Here is a 21,856-nt window from a genome sequence, read left to right on the forward strand (position 1 = left end):
AAAGTATTTTGACAGTAAACAACAGATTGCTTACCTAAAACATCATTAATCCCCCATCAAAATATAGCAGTAATTGCCATTAGCAAAATCTTATGCCATATATATAGGCAAATAAAAATGAACAGAAAAAGATTCCAACTTTTCCTCCCCATCTATTTCCCTAAAAAAACCCAATGCAACTTAGTAGATGCGATGCTGTTAATGTGTATCCACATAAACATCAAGAAAACATAATGGAAAGAGTCTAATTAGCCAGCATCCTTCATTCAATGGAGTTCTTCTTTTCTAAAACACTAAACAAAACCTCCAAGGAACAAAAAACAACAAGGCCGCAGGAACAAATTGAGATAAATCCATAGCATAATCAGCTTACTAGTTGTAAGCTCAAACAAATCAAAAGAAACAAATGAACGAAAAATTTCCAAAATTATAAATCCTCCAAAAGAACCAGAAGATATATTTAGGTCCAACAATTATTTAAGCAAAACATTTAAGATAATCCTAATTGTAAAACCACCGACCACAATCAATCAGTCGCCACCGGCCTTCTGGTAAACATAGGTGAGACCGCACTTACCACAGTAGTGCCTATCAAAATGATTGGCCATGAAGGTTCCGGCGCCGCACTCACCATTGGGGCACTCCTTGCGTAGCCTCTGAACCTTACCAGAATCATCGACCTTGTAGAACTGAAGCACAGCGAGCTTCACCTTCTTCTTCTTGTGCTTGATCTTCTTAGGCTTGGTATAGGTCTTCTTCTTGCGCTTCTTAGCACCACCGCGGAGTCGAAGCACCAAGTGGAGGGTTGACTCCTTCTGGATGTTGTAGTCGGCGAGAGTACGCCCGTCCTCAAGCTGCTTCCCGGCGAAGATGAGTCGTTGCTGGTCCGGAGGGATGCCTTCCTTGTCCTGGATTTTGGCCTTCACGTTGTCAATGGTGTCGGAGGATTCCACCTCCAACGTGATGGTCTTCCCAGTCAAAGTTTTCACGAAGATCTGCATCTTTGCCTTGTTCCAGATGCAGATCGGAGAAAAACAAAAAGGGGTTCTTCTTCTCCGGGAAGGGATGAAGTAGGCGCGCAAGCCGCAATGTGTGACAGCCGGGGATTTTTAGGGGTTTTGAACGGTGGTGTATGTTAAAATGACTAAAATGGCCTTAACTGTCGCTTAATATACCTCCTAAAAGCCCGGCCCATGATAAGTCATGACCTTGTGGCCCATCTAGGTTGTCCACAAAATTTACCATGCTATTTTGCGTAGAATAAAATAGTGGAACTCGGACTAGGTAAAATTAAAAGTTGTCATTGGAGATACTATGCACACATGTCATATATAAGAAATTTGTTCATTGAATTCATACCAAGTTCATAAGAGCAAGTAGTTACAATTGGAGGATCAGTTACATGTTACAAAAGATTTACACACTTTAATGAACTTGGCAAGCAAACATAAATTGAAAAATTGTATAAACATTTGATTTGCCAAAACAGAATAAAAAAATCATGAAAAGTCAGAGAACAAATTCAAATCATTTGCGGCTGCAGGGGTTAATTCACAACACTGCAATACTTCCTGATTTCACCTTGTTTGCCTGTGAGAACTTCAATGGAACCCATATGCACCATTGCCTTGGCAAATTTGTTAGCCCAAGTTGAAGCATGCCTTGCATTGTTCACCACCATTCCTCTTGTGGAAGGGCTGCTCATCAGTGTCTGGTCCGAAGTCAATACTCCGCGATGGTGCTCCAACTCCATGTAGTACTTATTGTCAAGACGAGTAGGTGTAGGATCAAGCGGTGCCGTTAGATCTTTGTCAGCTCCTTCATTAGTTGATGGAGGGCACTTGTTTTTCAACATAGCTGCAAATTTTTTATCCAATGAAGGATCTTGTTTATGAGTCGCATTGAAGGAGTAGAGACGGTTAGAAAATGCAAAGCAGTGTGAGACACCGACAGAATGTGCTCCAGACAATGTAACCATCTCATCAACTGACATCCCTTTTCGCGCAAAATTTTGAATGATTTGCTCTGCATTCAAGAAGGGAGGAGGTAAATTTTTTGGAACTTCATCGGAAATGGAGACACGCCCGTCTCGACGTCCTGCTGGAACATCATAATTTAGTCCTCCAACTTTGTAAGTACTGTCTCTAGCAGCAAAAGCAAGAATGTCTGCACATGAAACAGTTCGTGGACATATTGCCTCAATTTGAGCTTTGGCCTCGTCAATTACCTCGAAACCTCTCAAGCTGGGATTGTTACCAGGATGGTCTCTTTCGGCTTGATTTCCTGGTGTGGACTTCAGTAGCACAGAACCGTCACAGCCCTGCAACAAAATTTAGCAAAGATTAGGTATAGAATAACCCATTGAAGTAAGTAGTTTATAATAAGACGAAGGAAATGGAGATATATATATGTACTTACCCTCACAAAGCAGTCATGGAAATGCATCCTTATAAGCCCAGGAGCAAAGCCTGGGTTGCTGGACACGGCTTTATTAACTGCTTTTCTTACAATTGATTCCGCGGACGGACAAGATGATTTATAGAAACCAACTCTAAGTGGTGATGAAGATGCAGAACCCAATGTGGAGAGCAAAAGCAAGAAAACCATGCAAGGTGGCAGCAGCATGGATTCAATGTTGGAGTACTTAAAGCTACTGCTTGAACTCATTTTGTGTTAATTAGAAGGCAAAGGGGGAGAGAGTTTGAAATGTATAAAAGAGCTGCAGATAGAAATGGTGGCGAGAGTAGGCAGTTCCGTGCTTGTATTTATAGGTAGTCAAGTAGTTGGATTTGGTATTAGTCGTTGAAAAATCAAAACATGTGTGTACTGGTCGTAAGCTGTAACCATGGCTGTTCTCCTTTTTTTTATGCAAAGTTTGAAGTTTCCTAACTTTGAACACTTCTACCTGCCCTGCATTTTAATGTGTTAATTTCGTGTTATATATCAATCTGCTCTGCATGCTCACTTGATTAGAATTTGTCCATTGTTTTATGCTTTGACTTTGCACAAAAAGAGATTACACAATTCCTTAAGAAAGTTTCAGACTTATTTTTTATTAACTTTGATAAGGCCGTCTTAGCTGTACACAATCCTTAATTAGTTTAATTTAAGAAGTGGTTGAAATTTTCACTTCCATTGATCATTTCTTCAGAAAAATGGGCTGTAAACGCGGAGTTAATCAACAACGGTGGCGAACGCATGGTTGTTTGATTTTGACGTTTACGTAAACAGTACTATTTCCCATCAACCCATGCAACTTGTGAGGAAGTACGCATTGTTCTCTAACATACTTTCCCCTTTTTTACCAATCACAATGTCAATGCATCCATATGAATACAACTAAATAGTCATCAACATATATAAGCTATGAAAATAAGTTTTTTTTTTTTTTTTTTGATGATCGAGAACGTACGACACCATACATGTTTTTCCTTTGGAAATTTGATATGGACATAAACTTGTGTCGCTAGGCCCATGCGCACAGAAAATTTTCACCTGACGACATGATAAGTTGGGTCAAAGTAGCATATGCTTTAGCTAGCCTAGGTGCTATCTCTGCTAGGGAACTTGTGTTTAGAGAGGAGGTCCCTCGCTCTATTCTTTCTTTGTATGCTTTGGAATGTCTTTCCCTTGATCAGTGAAGGTTTCTTTCAAAAAAGAAAGGTCAATGCGTAGTCACAAGGGTATTGCTCATAATGATAATCGAACTTAGAACCTTCCAAGTCCATACTGTTTAGCCTTAGAGAGATTCACTAACTAGGCTATATTCCAAGTGGTTGAAAATAAGTTAGCTTATAAGGTATGAACAATAAGCTAAATTAATGGATTCTTGATTCGGGTTGTATTTACCATATGTGTTCAAATAATTAATAGTTTTCTTCTTATAGAAGCATTGATGGTGCAACCGTGATAATGGAGAACAATCATGTTTGTAAAATGATTGGGATTGGTAGCATGAAAATCAAGATGTATGATGAAGTGGTCGGGACATTGACGCAGGTGTGGCATGTTCTAGATCTGCGGAACAACCTTATTTTTCTTACGGCTCTTGATTCGGGTCACAAATTTACCGGCCTTGATGGAGTTATCAGGATAGTCCATAACTCTTTGGTTGTTATGAAGCATGTCATGCAGGGTAACTAATCTTACTCGACCAACAAAATATAATACCTGAAGATGGCTTGACGACGCATAGATCTTGAAGCAGATCAGGGTCATTAGCCAGCGCACCGGAGATAGCAGTAATGAAGAGTATATATGCCAAGACTTTTGACAACCATTTTTACATTCATTGAATTAAATCGATTTCTGTTACAGGACATGTATACTGTAATAGTTACAATTGGAGAAGGGATTACATGATCGAAAAAATTTACACTTGTAGGATAACCAAACGTAATTTCAAAATAAGAAATTAGAATCAGACAAAGTCAAAAACTGTAAGGAAAAAAGAAAGAATGATAGAATGTTGAAATGGGAAGAATTTGAATCCATTTAAGCAGGCCACCCCTTAATTCACGAAACTGCAATACTTCCTGATTTCACCTTGTCTACCTGTGAGAACATCAATGGAACCCATATGCACCATTGCCTTGGCAAATTTGTTAGCCCAAGTTGAAGCATGTCTTGCATTGTCCACCACCATTCCTCTTGTGGAAGGGCTGCTCATCAGTGTCTGGTCCGAAGTCAATACTCCGCGACGGTGCTTCAACTCCATGTAGTACTTATTGTCAAGACGAGTAGGTGTAGGATCAAGCGGAACTGTTGGATCTCTGGCAGCTCCTCCATTACTAGATGGAGGGCATTTGTTTTTCAACATAGCTGCAAATCTATGATCCAACGAAGGATCTTGTTTATGAGTTGCATTGAAGGAGTAGAGACGGTTAGAAAATGAAGAGCAGTGTGAGACACCAAGAGAATGTGCTCCAGACAATGTCACCATCTCATCTACCGACATCCCTTTTCGCGCAAAATTTTGAATGATTTGCTCTGCATTGAAGATGGGAGGAGGTAAGTTTTGTTCAACTTCCTTGAAAATGGAGACACGCCCGTCTCGACGTCCCGCTGGAACAGCATAATTTAGTCCTCCAGCTTTGTAAGTACTGTCTCTAGCAGCAAAAGCAAGAATGTCCGCGCATGAAACAGTTTGTGGACATATTGCCTCAATCTGAGCTTTGGCCTCGTCAATTATCTCGAAACCTCTCAAGCTGGGATTGTTAGCAGGATGGTCTCTTTCAGCTTGATTTCCTGGTGTGGACTTTAGTAGCACAGAACCATCACAGCCCTGCAACACCAAATAGAACAATACAAATTATAAGCAAAAGATGGGTATAAAATAAGTAATTGAATACTAGTATTCTAAGACGAACGAAATGGAGATATATAGGTACTTACCCTGACAAAGCAGTCATGGAAATGCATCCTTATAAGGCCAGCAGCAAAGCCTGGGTTGCGGGACACGCCTTCATTTACTGCTTGTCTAACAATTGATTCCGCGGATGGGCAAGATGATTTATAAAAACCAACTCTAAGTGGTGATGAAGATGCAGAACTCAACGTGCAGACCAAAAGCAAGAAAACCATGCAAAAGGTCATTGTAAGAGTGTTCAACGTAAAGCTACAAAATGACTGCATTTTTATGGTAGTATGTGTAGCTTGATTGTTGCGGCTGATGCTAAGAGGGAATTGGGATGATATATGAAAGAGCTGTAGAGATGGATGAAGAGTGGAGGGAGTAGGCAGTTTTGTGCTTCTATTTATAGTTGGCTGGCTTGTAAGAAGTTATTGGATTTGATTTGGTATTAGTTTTGAATCCCAAGCAACTATTACTCTTTCTTTTCTTTGGGTTTTTTGGCCTTTGGGGTTGAAGTTTTCTAGTTTTGAAATTTTCCTCTACAGGACACTAGAATATGCGACTGCGGGCTGCAGTACATTAATTGTATTTGGTTTGACTAGCACAAAATGACAAGCGTCGGCAAAGAAAAGACGTAGATGATGTGGGTGCAATTTTCCCATCCAAGGATATTGTACACACTGGATACCTATACGGGTAATGGGTTCCTATATATGAAGAGACGGGATAATTTCTTGAATTAAAATCGTGTGGGGAGAGTACAACTGCTTGTAGAGGCAGGGGCAGACGCATTATTTTATCTTAAGGTGGGCAAGATTTTGCCCTGCTCCCCTTTTTTTTTAGCAATTTTTTTTATTATGCCTTCAAGAAGATGAAAAACAATGATAAAATTCAAAAGTTTATAGAATAGTGATAAGTAATAATTGAAAGTTGATTATCAATCCGTGTGCAAACACTATGTCTTCTAGTATTAATTATTTTTTGAGCAAGATCAATATGATGCCAAAACTTGCATACTAATAGTTGTGGCTGGAATGAGTTGCCTACATCCTTGAATTGATGTTACAGCCTGTTACAAATATAAGGTTGAAAAGAAATCTAGATAAAAATGTTGGAATGGGTGGTCGGAAGGTCCGAAACCTCAACTGTGAGAATAGTCTATGGGTTATGACAACTGCAAGAAAAGGAGAGTGTGTGCGGTGATGCGAACACCGAGTCATCGACTGAGCATCCCGTAGACCGAAACAAAGTAAAAACTTAACCAAAAGGCGACTTAGAGTGTAAAGACAAATCTAACCGCGACATTTAGGGTGGGCAAATTGCCCACTATTAACACCAAAAAAAAATATCATTAATATTAAAAAAAAATAATAAATAATATTTAAAAAACAAAAACAAAAAGTCAGGAAGGACAATTGTGCATCCTTGACTTAAGTTGGATCCGTGCCTGCATAGAGGTACCCAAAACGAACAATATCCGTGATGATAAATATTTCTTAATGAAGAAATTTTCAGAGAACACTATAATAGTTTGTGTACGGAACGGATGTACAGAACCCTAACGTTATCCTTTTCTATTAGCCAGCCCCAGGGACGACCTTGTCTAGTATTTTTTTGGTTTGACTTTTGACCAGGTCATGGCCCTACCCCTATGTATCCAAACTGACAATAAAATAAAAACAGTTGAGTTTGTTATTCACTTGCTCTCGTATTAATAAATAGTTTTCCCATCTCCGTGTGTATTTGTCTGTCAACTCAACCAAAAAAAAACAAGAGTAGAGAGAGATTTGGAGGGGCCGGCAATTATGGATGTTTCTTTTATTTTGACATTAGCTTAACCTCAAGTAGGAGACAGTCTTTCTCCTTATTTTACTAAAATCGATTGAGACAGAGAGTCAGAGACCCAGTCATCAAATTATTTGATTTGCAGATAGTGAGCTAATTAAGTTTAAACTAGGACTCTAAAAATTTGTCGACAAAATCGAATCGAACAATTAATCGAAAAAAACCCGACAATAACCAATTGACTGATCAATTAAATTTACATAAAATATGTTCACACACAATGAATGTATTTGTGGAGTTTACCAGATATAGGGTTTTGTGGGTTTAAACATTTTACATGGTAAAAAGTACCCCACAAATACATTCACACACAACAAATGTATTTGTGGAGTTTACCAGATATAGGGTTTTGTGGGTTTGAACATTTGGCATGGTAAAAACTAAATGTCCTTAATCACTAGATTTTTGTGTTAAAAAGATGACTCTATATCTTTGGCTCAACCTAAATTTCCAGATACTTAAATTAATGCCTTTCTTTTCAAAAAATTTAACAAGTTATAGCCTTATAGGTTGTCAATATGAAAAGTTGCACTTAGATCCTCTACATGTCACGTACTGAGTTTTGACCCAACTTATTATATCGTCAGGTGGGAAGTTTATGTGCGTGCGGGTCTGATGACTTGAGTTTAAGCTCATATTAGATGTACAAAGGGCAAACTTGTGTAATATCGTTCTCGATTATCAAAAAAATCATTCATTTTTATCTTACTGATGCGTTTTTTTTTTTTTTTTTTCATTCCTTTTGTTATCAAATATTGCTTATATTTAAATGCTACGAATGTTAAAAGAGCAATTGCACACGCATGTTTTCATCAAGATGTACTATATGTATACAGTTAAAAGTTGACATCTAATCACACCTTAAGTTACATGCAGAGGAGATATAATAAATGAAAGAACGCACTTGAACTGAGAAGCCAATACCAATTACCAAAGATTAAAAAAAATAATAATAATAAATGTAAATGAATAGAATGGAAACTTTCATGTAGAAAAATCCTTAGTTCACAGAACTGCAGTATGTCCTGATTTCACCTTCTTCATCAGTAAGAACTTCAATAGAACCCATGCGCACCATTGCCTTTGCAAATTTGTTGGCCCATGTTGAACCATACTTTGCATTGTTCAACACCATCCTTCTTGTAGAAGAGCTGCTCATCAATGTCTGGTCCGAACCCAGTAATCCGCGGTTATTCGTCAGCTCAAAGTAGTACTCATTATCCAGATAATTAGGTGTAGGATCAAGCGCCACTGTAGGATCTCTGACACCTTTTTTATCAGGACACTTTTTCTTCAACGTAGCTGCAAATTTAGGGTCCAATGAAGGATCTTGTTTGTGAGTCTGATTGAATGAGTATAGACGGTTAGAAAATGAAGAACAATGCGAGACACCGATAGAGTGTGCTCCTGATAGTGTCACCATCTCATCCGCTGACAACCCTTTTCGGGCAAACAGTTCGATTATTTGCTCTGCATTGAAAAAGGGAGGAGGCAAATTTTGAGCAACTTCGTTGAAACTCGAGACACTCCCGTCGCGACGTCCGGCTGGAACAGCATAATATACTCCTCCAAGCTTGTATGCACTGTCTCTAGCAGCAAAAGCAAGAATGTCTGCACAAGATACTGTTTTTGGACATACAGCCTCAATTTGGGCTTTGGCCTCGTCAATCACCTCAAAACCTCTCAAGCTAGGATTGTTAGCAGGATGTTCTCTTTCAGATTGACTACTTGATGTGGACTCTAGCAGCACAGAACCATCACAACCCTACAACACAATAGATATATATTTATGCAGAATAAAAGTTAGCAAACATCGGTACAGAACGTTGAATTATTGAAGTAGTAAAGTAGGAAGCATGAAATGGAGATGTGTAGTTACCCTGACAAAGCAGTCATGGAAATGCATCCTTACAAGACCAGCACCGATGACGGGATTGCGAGAAACAGCTTTATTTACTGCTGATCTAACAATTAATTCAGCAGATGGACAGTAATTTCTATAGAAACCCACTTTAAGGGATGATTCAGACACAGAAAACATTGTGGAAACCAAAATCAAGAAAACAATACAAAATGTTGAACCCATTTTATAGTACACACAATCTCAAGTCTCAGAGAGAGTGTTGAAATGTCTGTAAGAAAGTTGGAGGTGGAGAGAAATGGCAATGACCTGCTCGTATTTATAAGTGGAAAAAACATTGACGACGGAGCGGGATAGCTTGTAAAGAAGTAGGATTTGATATTAATTCTGAGAAGGCCAGGCAGCAGTAACCATCTGACAACCAGCTTAGCTTTGAACAATTCTACATAAACCTCTGATGACGGTGTATAATTTTATTGAGTTTTGCTCTGTTGACTTGTTAAAAGAACCAATAGGATATAGTGAAGAGACTAAAATGATTGGCTTTTTTTTGTATTAATTTGGCTGTTTTCACTTTGGCTGCTTTATAGATAGTGATGGACATGCCTTACTGTAACTTTTCATACATAAAATTACAACACTTCAGGTAAATTTTATAATTCAATGAAGACGGCCATGATCTTGTATGATGAAGTTTCTATTTACTTCAAGTACAGAAGACAGCTGGTTGTTTGGTCTCTAGTGAATGAACATAATCTACCTGTTCCTAGTATTTGTCTGTCAAGAGTTTGAGAAAGTTTGATTCTAACAGTACATGGAGAACAAATGATGAAAAATCCAGAATAAAGAACAAAAAACACACAAATGAAGTTGCCATATCAAATTCTAGACCCATGAAAAAACGCGGTTTGAATAAATAAATTTGTATCGCATTGTTTGTTTTCTCTCCGTGGGCTCAAACCCACCTTCAAATTTAGGGAAAAAAAAATTACCAAGTATACTACTAAATAGTATACAATCAACGTAATGTCGAACGAAGCCATCAACAACTGTAAAGATCATACAGAGAATCGACCGTGAAAGCTTGATTGTGTGGTATAGATCGGGGAAGTTTCGACGATCTAAGAGATTTTAGTGAAAGAAAGCATAATGTTTAGAGAGAGAAATAGATACCTCCAAAATAGGATCCTTTTAATGTGGCGGGATCTCTCAAGAACCACCCCTTACCCTATAGATCCGTTATAAACCCATGACTCATTTTTTATGATTCATTGGCTAGCATATATCCGTTACGCACACAACACAAAAGGGTGATTACTATCTTTTTATCAGCTTTACCCCTAGATGTCCAGTCAACTACTGCATCTCAACGCATTTCGGAAAGAACCAGCTAGCTCTAGGTTTGGGACCAACCATTGTCACATCGGCCCTAAGCTAATTGAGGCTATGGCCTGTGAGAGAGCTTCCTAGACCACGAACTTGTGTTGGTTGATGCTTGCCCAAGTCGCAGGCCTGTAGATCGATTGTGTAGGTTATGGGCCTATGCTGAGTTGATTGTTGCCTAGGCCATGGGCTTGTTGGACTTTCATAAAGGCAGTGAACTTGTTGGGCTTTCGTAGAAGCAGTGAGCCAGAAGATCAACTGTGTGGACCTGACCATAGGCGTACACAGAGTTGACTGTTGCCTGGGCCATGAGCCCATTGCTTTGTGCGTGGCTGGAACTGATTTTGGCACACACACAGATACACCAAGAATAAGATTTCAGGCCAGCAAAGAACATATAATATTCTTGATCAGCTTTTATAATATATTAATAATTTACTTATACCATCTAAAAGACACCATGCAAATGAGGTATTTGAAAACATGTAGGTAGGAACTAGATTGAAGTTGTTTGCACCATGAGGATGAGAAGATATCAGTATATACATCACTATCCATCTCACCTGATTTCTTCCCTCCCATTGTGAGAGTAACAGAATGAGGTAGACTAAAAGAATAAAAAGGACTAAAGATCATAAGCATATATACAATAATATGTCGCCTAACAATAGTAGGCAAACTTTTAACCATTGATTCGCTTCGGGGAGCAAGTGTTGCAGGATTGGATTCTTCAACTGTATTTCAGAGATCACAGATCCATACTGGTCTATCCAAAGGTCTTCTCACTGCTGTAGCACATGTACAGAAACCCATCCTCATTCTTAAAGGATTCATACAAGGAATCCATTAAAGTAGCTGTAGAAATTGAGTAGACACCAAATATTAACAATCTACCACGGGAAGAACTTTATGTAACATAAGGGTTAGAAAATTTAAAAACAATGGATATGACAATAATTTAACCTGTTTGAGGTAAAGTATCCTTCACAAACACAAAGAGAGCTTTTCCAGGGGGCAGACGAAGCCTGTTTCCTAAGATATGAATGAATTGCCCAACAGCCATGTCTCGGGGAACCAAATATCTATAATTAGCATAAATAAGCAAATCAGATAACTCTGATGTTCAAATATATCGCACAGCATAACAAGAAATAGAATAAAAAATTGAACAACAAAATTTAAGGACGCAGGGGATAAGGCATTCATAACAATTTTATTGACATTCAAAACCATAAATCTCAATACTCTAGCTGACAGTCTAGCCCTTCTGGGTCGTCCAGCCTCTAGTGAGATTAGAATTCTGAACAATGTTCTTAACCTCTATTTAGCCGAGGGTAATATTTCTTCTTCTTAATGAAAGTTTCCGTTTTAAAAGAAAAAAAAAAGTGCTGCCAAGGTGACACACACACAGATGCTTGCTCCATGGCACATAGTAATGCAGATAATAAAATGCAAAATAAAGACAAAACAAATTTAGTATTTAGTTTAAATTTGTTGGACTGCACTGTTGCCTGTTTTAAGGACCTATGGAGTCTATACTTCATCCTTTAGTGTTGTTTTTTACATATTGATAGATCAAGTAGCTACTCTCTAATCTATTTAGGTTTTCTTTAGTTTCAAGAATTTAAAATTTGACAGGTTCAGACAGTCTGCACTTTTGCTTCTTCTATTCTTTTGCCATTGATTGTTTTTAGTAGTCTTCGTATGTTTGCTGGTCAACATACTATGATACTAACTTTATTTTGGCTATCTGGAGTTCAAGTTGCTAAAGCAATGAGATTACTAAGAGTTCACAAATACTTGTAGAACCTATTATTTTTAAAAGGGCGAGTTACAAAGAAACTTCATCAACCCTTATCCAATATACAGAATAGCTGGGAATTTATCTTTCAGTTTTTTTACAAAGCCTTAATTTCAACTATTCGGGGTTAGCTACCCGAGTCTGTGTATATAAGAAGTCAGTTGGAATCCAATAAATTCATAATAGAACCTTTTTTTCCTTTCAACAAACTGTTTCATTGAAAAGGCCACAAATGTATGTTTCTTTCATCAGCATATCACAGGAAATATAAACTAAATTGTTGATCACTTGATTGTGACGAATTCAAGATTTCATATAGGTAAAATGTTTCAGATCATAATGATGAGTGTTGACATGTATTAATCATCAACATGTAAGGGAAAGTAACTAAAATCTAGCTTACTTTTTCTTTTCCATCTCAGGCAGGTCTGTTTTCTCATATCTTTCGACAATTACCTGCATAAATTAACAGCAATGAAGAACTCTCAACTCATACAGCAACAGAGAGGAAACTTTACTCCATTAACAAATTTCTTATACAACATTGAAAAAAGTACTAAGTCTATAACCTGAATTGTCTGAAATATAATCCTTTCTGATAACTTTGTGCACCTTTTTCCCAGATATAAATGCTACCCGAAGGTCCAGAACACTAAACTTTATCACAATAAAATAACATGCAGATCCATTGATTATTAAGCAAATTTTTGGAAGCTAGAATTTGGCAGATCAAACTGTCCTAACATTTGTTTCGACCAGGGAGATTCACCATCTTATGCAGATGCATCTTTCTGCAAAAAAAGTTACTCTTATGTATCTTAGCCTAGCAACTGCTCATTTGTAACCTAACTTTTATTGTCTCAAATAAGTGAGAGGGGCATCCAATTCCTTAGCCATGAGAAGGTCCGTCAGTATACAAATAAAACAATTCACATAGGAACAAAGAAATTGTAGTATCTGACTTTGACAGTACATTGAAAACTCGTTCTACACGTTTGTCCAAAATCATGAAGAACAGAATCTTTCAAATTGAATACATTCGAAGCAAACGAAAGACAGGAAGTTTCTTATTATGACGCGAGTCTATCACAAGTCTCCATACTAACACATAATAGAAATCAAATGCAAACAAGAAAGAAATTATGCGAATATCGACTTACGGGGACTCGATCGGGATATTTGGCGACAATATCACGCGATTCTTCGAGTCTTTGCTCTGCGGTTTACATGGATATATAAGACTCATTTCACAATTCATCAAGAAATCAAACTAGATGTATCGAAACGATCGGAGTAACACATACCGAAGCTGAACTCGTCCCTGAAAGCGGAGATCTTCCCCATGAAGTTTGCTCAGTTTTGACAGAGAGGAGAGAGAAGCAACGTGAAACCAGTACCACCGATCGCGTACGGAAGATGAGATGGAGCTAGCTGACGTTATTATGAGTTATACTTTGATATGGGCTCTGGCCTGATTCAAATCAAGGTCTTTATAATTTTACGCCTGGTCTTTTTATCTGGCCCAGTCCAGTTTCATTATTCCGGGCCACAGTTTAAATCTACCTACGGGCTACGGCCCATCAGTCGGAGTGGTGATCTTATTCTTCACTCTCTTGGCTTTCGTTTAGGGTTCTTCGCTGCGAGAGACAGTCCATGATTCTAAGACTACGATACCTGGTGATAGAGATTTACAGGCTGAATCTGCAAATAGAAGGAATTGTGTTGATTTCGATCCGATCCAGATACAGAATTACAGGATCAAACTTCAAGATCGCCTCAACTTACAGTTCTGCTATAACAGGTGAATCCTAAATTTCGATCTTGGTTGAAAGTGCTTTAGACATTCCTTGTGTAAATCCTTACAAGTGTTGATTTTTAATTGCCCACGTCAGTCCATGTTCTACACACCTTTAGTTACTAATCAGTAATCACTATATGCGTTCTGAGGGTTTCCAATTGTACCAATGCATGAGAATTGGAAAACCATATAAATTTACAACTCATTATACGTCTAGGCTAGCTTTGCAAATTCCTGAGCAGTTTCTTCCCTCTTAGCAAGGTCTCCGTTAAGAGGGATTCAGAAAGCAATCATGATACTGACAATTGAAATTGAGTTATACTTTATGAAGGTGTTTGGACAGATGGATCTTGGGTGTTTTATACTGGTCTTGATCAGCATGCTGAAGTCTGAGGGAGCGAGGAAAAGTTTCTGAGCATTCTTTGTAGTCATTAGTGTGCCCGAGCCAGAAGTGTTGGATGCTAGAGCTTATGACAGGTGAGTAAAACATCTTACGCCTCACATTTGCAGTGGTACCTGGTCTTGTTTGGCATTTCAGAAATATAAGTTTTTATTGATTTGATTCCCTGGTGTGACCCGCAATTGACATCAGATAGCAATGGCTGGAAGGGATGCAAATGGCTGACTTTTCAGCAACCTGCCATACAGAGGGGAGCCGGTGAAGCTGTTTTTGGAAATTCTCTGGTGTACATTTCAGATTTTGGCAGGGATGCCAATTGTGTCATCATCGCAGGAATAATATGATGAATGGTAAAACTTATATATAGCTACTACCTGCAGATTAAGATCGATAAGGTCTTGGAATGAAGAGATTTTCACTTTTTGTGGATAAGTTTTTGCTCCTGGGTTCATTGGTGATCGAACTGGGCCAACTCAGGTAAATTTTCACTATTCTTGTCATGTCCTTTCTCTGTTGGAGGGCGCAACATATCATATTGAACTGAAAAGACACACTATTCTGTGCTTTAACTGAAGTAGTTTTTGAAATTTGTGGCAACAGTATAATTAATAAAAGCTTATTCTGACTTTTTTGAAGTATTGGTGCCAAACTGCCAAATATTTCAGGTAGAAATGCTCAAGCTCTTTTTACATCACAAAGATATGGATTAACATATGTTTCTTCTTTTTCTTCTTCTTTTATTCTAAATTGCAATCTCACTTCCCTGGGACAAAGTTTGTTGCATAAGCCCAGGCATTATTGTTCACAGGATCTGCAAGGTGATCGGCAAGGTTCTCTAGAGGTCCCTTTCCTGTAACAATAGCTTGCACGAAGAAACCAAACATAGAAAACATGGCAAGGCGTCCATTTTTAAGCTCTTTCACCTTTAGCTCTGCAAATGCCTCAGGGTCATCAGCAAGCCCCAATGGGTCAAAGCTGCCACCTGGGTACAGAGGGTCAGTGACCTCTCCGAGAGGTCCTCCTGCAATGCGGTAACCCTCAACAGCACCCATGAGGATAACCTGAGTAGCCCAAATGGCTAAAATGCTTTGAGCATGGATTAGACCGGGGTTCCCCAGATAGTCCAGGCCACCCTCACTGAAGATTTGAGCACCAGCCTTGAACCATACTGCCTCACCAAACTTGACCCCATTCCTGGCAAGGAGTTCCGGGAAGACGCATCCCAGAGCCCCAAGCATTGCCCACCTACTATGAATAACCTCAAGCTCCCTGTTCTTGGCAAAGGTTTCTGGGTCAGCTGATAGACCTGCAGTGTCCCACCCATAATCGCCAGGGAACTCTCCCGTAAGGTAAGATGGAGACTCACCAGAGAAAGGTCCAAGGTACTTGACCCGGTCAGGGCCATACCAGGGGCTTCCCGAGGAGGCAGCTGCCTTTCCTGTAGTCTTCCTCATTGAGATTCTACCTTTGCTACTGGGGATTGCTGATAGAAATTCTTTCTGTGCATTCGAAGGAATGACTTTGCCTGTGAATGTAGATGAGAGAGTAACAGCTGCCATGTCTTGAGGTTATAGGAGCTGCTCTTCGGTGGAATGTGTTGTTTGATGAGTGAATGTGTTGTGAGGTTGGTGGTTTCTCTTATAAAGGGTCTGATGGGTCCACATTCCTATCCATGTGGATCTGCTCCTTTATCTTCATTGGTTCAAGAGGTGATGACAAGGACTCAAAAATCCTACTCACTTTCGCAGCCAATCGGTGAAAGCTTTGATGGATTGTCTTGAGATCATTAGGGGATTTCCTGATTCTTTGTTATCAATTTGATTCATGTGGTCCTATTTAGATCAGCCACATTTTTGTTCTTGTGGAGCCGCATTCAGTGTTGATAAAACTTATTTTTTATCCTCGTTGTGTTTGTGGTTGTTATCTTGGTTAACAGCAACGTTTAATGTGTAAAAGCCAAATGCAGGGTTAAGGAAGCATCATCATGTGCAGTAATCATGCACAGACCAATATTATTTTTCTTTTTGTCACAATCTGTACGTTTAGGCAAAGCAACAACAGCTACAAGTCTACAAGAAACCCAACCTAGGGTTGGTCGAATTGGTTCTTGATATCTTATGTAATTATGTAAACTAATGGATCTTAGATTTGAAACTTTTCGTCAACATTTTGGGACCAGACCCTTTAGTAAATGTTGGTGGCTTACAATGATTTCATGTAGGGAACTTTCGAATGTGCATTGCATGAGTATGAGAGTTTACCCCACCACATCGGAGTGGGTCAAAAAATCTGCCTTTGAGGGACTTCCACGATCTTTTTAAAAAAAAAAAAAAAAAAACCTACAAGAGAGTGTGTGTGAGCGATTGAGCGAACAATGCCCCATTACAATGATCAATATTTTGATGAAATCAATCAGGGTTGCTGTAAAAAACCCCTCTATGCCTCCACTCATCGGCAACTTAAAACCTATTGGGTCATGATATTGCCGCCAACCAGAATCCAGCATGATAATGGCGCTTGTGCTATTTGTGGGATGATAATCTGAACTCAGAGAAGATGTCAACCCTTTATATATGAAAAATGGAAGCCCAAAGATTGTACCGACAGAGCCAGTTGTACATTAGGGACAAAAACGACGAGGGACCCATGTTTGTAATTAACAAGACCCATATATGTTTATATAGGTCTTACGAGTGTCTGTCTAATGTCTATACACCTAGATCCAGACACATACCAAGATTCAACAGTCGACACGCATGGGTATGACTAAATACATACCATACCAGCATAGAGAGTCCATAATAAACAAGTCTTACTACTTCTGTTCATGATGTGGGGATGTGGTAACAGTTTGGTTTCTTACACAAGCTTCTTTTTGTACAAAATACTATTTTGGTCATTGTCATCTGACTAACTTCATTTTTAAAAGGTGGTCTGTGAATGAATAAGTGGAAACCTAATCTACTATATTTTAAGGTCTGGAGGGCAGCAACAAACATGCCATCCCCCAAAAATCCCATGGGACTCTTTAGTTCCACCAACCCTTTCTTGTCCTAGCATTTCAAAGTTTCTGTTTTATTTTCAACTTACATCAAGTTTTTGTTTCTTGGTACTGACGTCATTACACCAACCACGTACCAGTACCGGCACCTGCCAGTTCCCAAACTATTGGGAATTTCATGTAGTTTTTTTTTTTTCAAAAGGTGAAATCTGCGTTCATTATTCTTTGAGTTAGATAAAATATATTGAGTCTACGCGTTAGGCCACAAATTACACAGACCGAGCAAATACATGAAAAATTCATGTGTAGGATCATGTGTTATGGTGAGAATTAACGCTGATTCGGGACAAGGAGTACATAACTCCTCACCACTAAGCCACATCATTATTGGATCGGGGTCATTGGACGTGATGAGTCTAGTTCGGGGTACTTGCAGTGGAAATTCTTGTAATTTTTTTTACACCACCGTTTGATGTGTTCAATAGCATAGAATCCACTATATTTTTAAAATTTTAAAAATATATTCGCTGGTGAAATAGGAAACTGTCTGTCATCTTTCTTAATTGATGCTTTTTATCTGTCTTTGGGTGGGAAACGCACCTATTTTTTTTTAGTTCCTATCAAATCTCAACTGCCCCACTTAATTTATTTTTATTTTTTGTACTTCCTGATTTTTTTAAGTAGCTGCCACGTCGGTTGTAGGTATGAAGCTAGATGGCTCTGGCTCTTTGGCTTGGCTTGGCTCAGCTCAGCTGATGTTATGTATTGGAGTCAAGATTATTGGTACTTATTTGGTTGGTAACCAAACTTGTTTGACCACATGGCCGCCACTTAATCCTAATATACTTCTTCACTATGACAAAAGTTTCTTCTGTATATATATACGTGACTCGGACTTACCAACCCACTCTATGTTTTTGGTCAATTCTTAATAGCAAACCCAACTTGTGTTTATACTTAATATAAATAAATCCAAAGGAGCCCAAACAAAAAGGCTAAGAAACATTAGTAGGTAAAAAAAGTCTTAAACTATACCCTTTGAATTTGGCTTCCAACCTAATACATATGTAGTCCATTCTTATAATTGTTTACCATGTATCTAACTATCTAATTACTTTAAAAAAATGAACTTTTAGACGTATAAAAATCTAAGGATAACTGAGTTGGAGTTGGCCGGAGAAAAATTTAGAAAACTCAAATATAATTGTCAATGTTAATTTGATGATCGTCGTAAAAATATTTGAAAAGAGTGATGGGATTCAAGTACTCAACATTTATATAGCCCAAAAACAAAGATTCTTTTTATAGAAATAAAATAAATAATTATGCAAATAAATGAAATAAAAAATATATTTTTGCCTTAAAAATATTTCAAAAGGAAAATTAAAACTATTCATTTTATGGTATGGAATCAATTCAGCAATTTATTTATTGAAGGACTCTCTCTAATCTATATATAGCTCACACACTTCCTTTTTCATTTTCTAATATTTGAACATTACCTAATATTGTGACCACATACATTAGTTGGAGCTACATTAATTAATTATATAATTATTTTATTATAATTGTATGATTGTGTGGGACCATCAACACATAGAGATATAGCTCCACCTCCCAGTCCCAGCCACTTAAGTTAAGCCATCAAGTTGGTTACCGGTTAGGGTTGGTGAATGACCCGCAGTAGCCCGTAATTTCATTCTAAAAAAAGTTCTTTTTTAAAAGAGGTAGAGAAACCGAAAAAGTCGTAGGATGGTTCATGGTTAGTGGACAAATCAATCTTTCACTAAATTAAAATTTAAAATTAAATAAATAAATAAAGGTCTCTCTCATTCACCAACTCCAACCAATGCCATCTGCCAAAGTACAAGCCCCTTCTCATGTAGCTTCGCCAAAAAAAGAATCCTAACCGGCTAGCCCGGTAACCCGTGACAAGGGTCATTCCTCTATAAATAGAGCGAATTGGAGTCCAGTGTTCGCCGTGTCATTTGCTTGCCGCTTCGATTGTTTAGGGGTCTTGTTCGAGTACCAGATCTGCTCATAAATCTCTGTTCTAGGTACTTCTTGCTACACTTTCTCCTACTTGCAATTCTGATATTCCTGCGTTTCGTTCCAAGATTTGCGATGTCTTGTAAACATTACAATGATTTCAGAAAGTCGCGGGTTCCTTTTTCTGTTATGCCTTCTTTACTGCCTTTTGACGGTGGATCTTGCTTGAATAGCCTCTCGTTTGAGTTAGTTTGACTGAAATGCGGGCAGATCTGAGCTTTTAGTGTGTTTTTTGGTTTCTTACCGGGAAATGCGAAGATCTAAGCTTTTGAAGCTGAACTGTATTGTTGTCTACTGATTTTAGACACCCTTGGTTGAAGTTGAATTGGGTAATGTATTTGGTGATCTGGTTTCGCATGCTATTGTTTCAATTTTTGTTTCTTTTGAACCTCGAGGCAACAGCTAATTTACTTACTGTTTCGGTCATATCTAGTAGATCTGAAATACTCTTATCTGTTGTGAATTTGAAGATTTTGGTCTGCGAGGTCCCACTACCTCTCTTTATGATAAAGTGAATATCACGACAATCCTCTATATAGATTGTAATGATTCATGAATTTGTGGATCTGTCAAGTGAATTAAAGTTATTGCATCAAGTATTCGACCCGTGGGTTCTCCATTTAAATGAATGTTGGCCTGACTATAAAAATAATCGATCAAACCACCTGTGTGAGTCTGTTGATTTGGGTTTTCAAGTTGAAATGTGCAAATTGAGTCTATTATCTGCATATATTCCTTGGCGATAAATTCTTATTGACTTTTCCTTGTGGTGCTTATGGAATCTGTGAGTTCTCTGCCCACTCTCTTAGTGCTCTTTCTAGAATTGGATGTTTTTGATTAAGTGAGAAGGTATTGTTAGATTCTCCTCATTTTGTAATTATTTCTACCAGTTTGTAGATATTTTTTGTTTATCCTTTATACCATATTCTTATGTTATGTACATTAGAAGCTTTTACTTTCCATGGAGTTGCTACCGGTTGCTAATAATTGTATTTTCTTATATGCCTTTATTATGTGTAGCTCAAGATGGAGACCTTTCTATTCACCTCTGAATCCGTCAACGAGGGTCATCCCGACAAGCTGTGCGATCAGATCTCTGATGCGGTGCTCGATGCCTGCCTTGAACAAGACCCTGACAGCAAGGTTGCATGTGAGACATGCACCAAGACCAACATGGTCATGGTTTTTGGAGAGATTACCACCAAGGCCGAGGTAGATTATGAGAAGATTGTCCGTGACACATGCCGTGCCATTGGATTTGTTTCAGATGATGTTGGTCTTGATGCCGACAAGTGCAAGGTTCTGGTCAACATTGAGCAGCAGAGCCCTGATATTGCACAAGGTGTCCATGGCCACTTCACCAAGCGCCCAGAAGAGATTGGTGCTGGTGATCAGGGTCACATGTTTGGTTATGCCACTGATGAGACGCCTGAGTTCATGCCTCTGAGCCATGTCCTTGCCACCAAGCTCGGTGCTCGTCTCACCGAGGTTAGGAAGGATGGCACCTGCGCCTGGCTAAGGCCTGATGGTAAGACTCAGGTGACTGTTGAATACTACAACGAGAACGGTGCAATGGTTCCAATCCGTGTCCACACTGTCCTCATTTCCACCCAGCACGATGAGACTGTTACCAATGATGAGATTGCCAGCGACCTCAAGGAGCATGTCATCAAGCCTGTCATCCCTGCCAAGTACCTTGATGACAAAACCATCTTCCATCTCAATCCTTCAGGCCGCTTTGTTATTGGAGGCCCACATGGTGATGCAGGTCTCACTGGACGAAAGATCATCATTGACACCTATGGTGGCTGGGGAGCTCATGGTGGTGGTGCTTTCTCTGGGAAGGACCCAACCAAGGTGGACAGGAGTGGTGCATACATTGTCAGGCAGGCTGCCAAGAGTATCGTAGCCAATGGACTTGCTCGCAGGTGCATTGTGCAGGTCTCCTATGCTATTGGTGTTCCTGAGCCCTTGTCAGTCTTTGTGGACACATATGGCACTGGAAAGATTCCTGACAAGGAGATCCTCAAAATTGTGAAAGAGACCTTTGACTTCAGACCGGGAATGATGACCATTAACCTGGATCTTAAGAGGGGTGGTGGTGGCCGCTTCTTGAAGACAGCTGCTTATGGACACTTTGGAAGGGATGACCCAGACTTCACCTGGGAGGTTGTGAAGCCCCTCAAATGGGAGAAGCCTCAGGCTTGAAGATAGTTTCTGCTTTTCATTGCTTTCTTTATTATACTAGTTAAGATTGAATAATTCTCTTGTATTCTTCTTGTTGCTCTATAATCTTTGTGCCTAAAGCTATCGTGTTCACATATCATACAAGAAATGGCAGTCATTTTTCCTTTGTTTTTAACCA

At 38.9% G+C, this 21,856-nt stretch overlaps 7 protein-coding genes across 7 annotated transcripts; 1 reads left to right on the forward strand and 6 right to left on the reverse strand.

Annotated features, from left to right (window-relative positions):
• Window positions 1-234: 234 nt before the first annotated feature.
• On the reverse strand, window positions 235-1,113 carry LOC120004573 (ubiquitin-40S ribosomal protein S27a). Its single transcript, XM_038853938.1, has one exon. The coding sequence runs from the start codon at window positions 999-1,001 to the stop codon at window positions 531-533; it is 471 nt and encodes a 156-aa protein (XP_038709866.1). The 5' UTR covers window positions 1,002-1,113; the 3' UTR covers window positions 235-530.
• Window positions 1,114-1,325: 212 nt separating this feature from the next.
• Window positions 1,326-2,726, reverse strand: LOC120004571 (peroxidase 5-like). The gene is made up of 2 exons (XM_038853936.1): window positions 2,419-2,726; window positions 1,326-2,320 (listed from the first exon to the last, which is right to left on the reverse strand). The coding sequence occupies exons 1-2, from the start codon at window positions 2,665-2,667 to the stop codon at window positions 1,547-1,549; spliced, it is 1,023 nt and encodes a 340-aa protein (XP_038709864.1). The 5' UTR covers window positions 2,668-2,726; the 3' UTR covers window positions 1,326-1,546.
• Window positions 2,727-4,282: 1,556 nt separating this feature from the next.
• Window positions 4,283-5,698, reverse strand: LOC120004572 (peroxidase 5-like). The gene is made up of 2 exons (XM_038853937.1): window positions 5,395-5,698; window positions 4,283-5,284 (listed from the first exon to the last, which is right to left on the reverse strand). Exons 1-2 carry the CDS (start codon window positions 5,632-5,634, stop codon window positions 4,511-4,513), a joined length of 1,014 nt encoding a protein of 337 aa, XP_038709865.1. The 5' UTR covers window positions 5,635-5,698; the 3' UTR covers window positions 4,283-4,510.
• A 2,500-nt stretch (window positions 5,699-8,198) lies between these two features.
• Window positions 8,199-11,132, reverse strand: LOC120003528 (peroxidase 5-like). The gene is made up of 4 exons (XM_038852547.1): window positions 11,123-11,132; window positions 10,971-11,049; window positions 9,078-9,258; window positions 8,199-8,963 (listed from the first exon to the last, which is right to left on the reverse strand). Exons 1-4 carry the CDS (start codon window positions 11,130-11,132, stop codon window positions 8,199-8,201), a joined length of 1,035 nt encoding a protein of 344 aa, XP_038708475.1.
• Window positions 10,910-13,701, reverse strand: LOC120004062 (autophagy-related protein 8i-like). Its single transcript, XM_038853287.1, has 5 exons — window positions 13,548-13,701; window positions 13,404-13,459; window positions 12,647-12,699; window positions 11,406-11,524; window positions 10,910-11,297 (listed from the first exon to the last, which is right to left on the reverse strand). The coding sequence occupies exons 1-5, from the start codon at window positions 13,585-13,587 to the stop codon at window positions 11,209-11,211; spliced, it is 357 nt and encodes a 118-aa protein (XP_038709215.1). The 5' UTR covers window positions 13,588-13,701; the 3' UTR covers window positions 10,910-11,208.
• Window positions 13,702-15,046: 1,345 nt separating this feature from the next.
• LOC120004061 (chlorophyll a-b binding protein of LHCII type 1-like) lies at window positions 15,047-16,421 on the reverse strand. Its single transcript, XM_038853285.1, has one exon. The coding sequence runs from the start codon at window positions 15,998-16,000 to the stop codon at window positions 15,197-15,199; it is 804 nt and encodes a 267-aa protein (XP_038709213.1). The 5' UTR covers window positions 16,001-16,421; the 3' UTR covers window positions 15,047-15,196.
• Window positions 16,422-19,341: 2,920 nt separating this feature from the next.
• Window positions 19,342-21,853, forward strand: LOC120004060 (S-adenosylmethionine synthase 1-like). Its single transcript, XM_038853284.1, has 2 exons — window positions 19,342-19,499; window positions 20,512-21,853. Exon 2 carries the CDS (start codon window positions 20,518-20,520, stop codon window positions 21,697-21,699), a length of 1,182 nt encoding a protein of 393 aa, XP_038709212.1. The 5' UTR covers window positions 19,342-19,499; window positions 20,512-20,517; the 3' UTR covers window positions 21,700-21,853.
• The last annotated feature ends 3 nt before the right edge of the window (window positions 21,854-21,856 follow it).

This window comes from Tripterygium wilfordii, chromosome 8 (genome assembly GCF_013401445.1).
Source record: "Tripterygium wilfordii isolate XIE 37 chromosome 8, ASM1340144v1, whole genome shotgun sequence".
Classification (NCBI taxonomy): Eukaryota; Viridiplantae; Streptophyta; class Magnoliopsida; order Celastrales; family Celastraceae; genus Tripterygium; species Tripterygium wilfordii.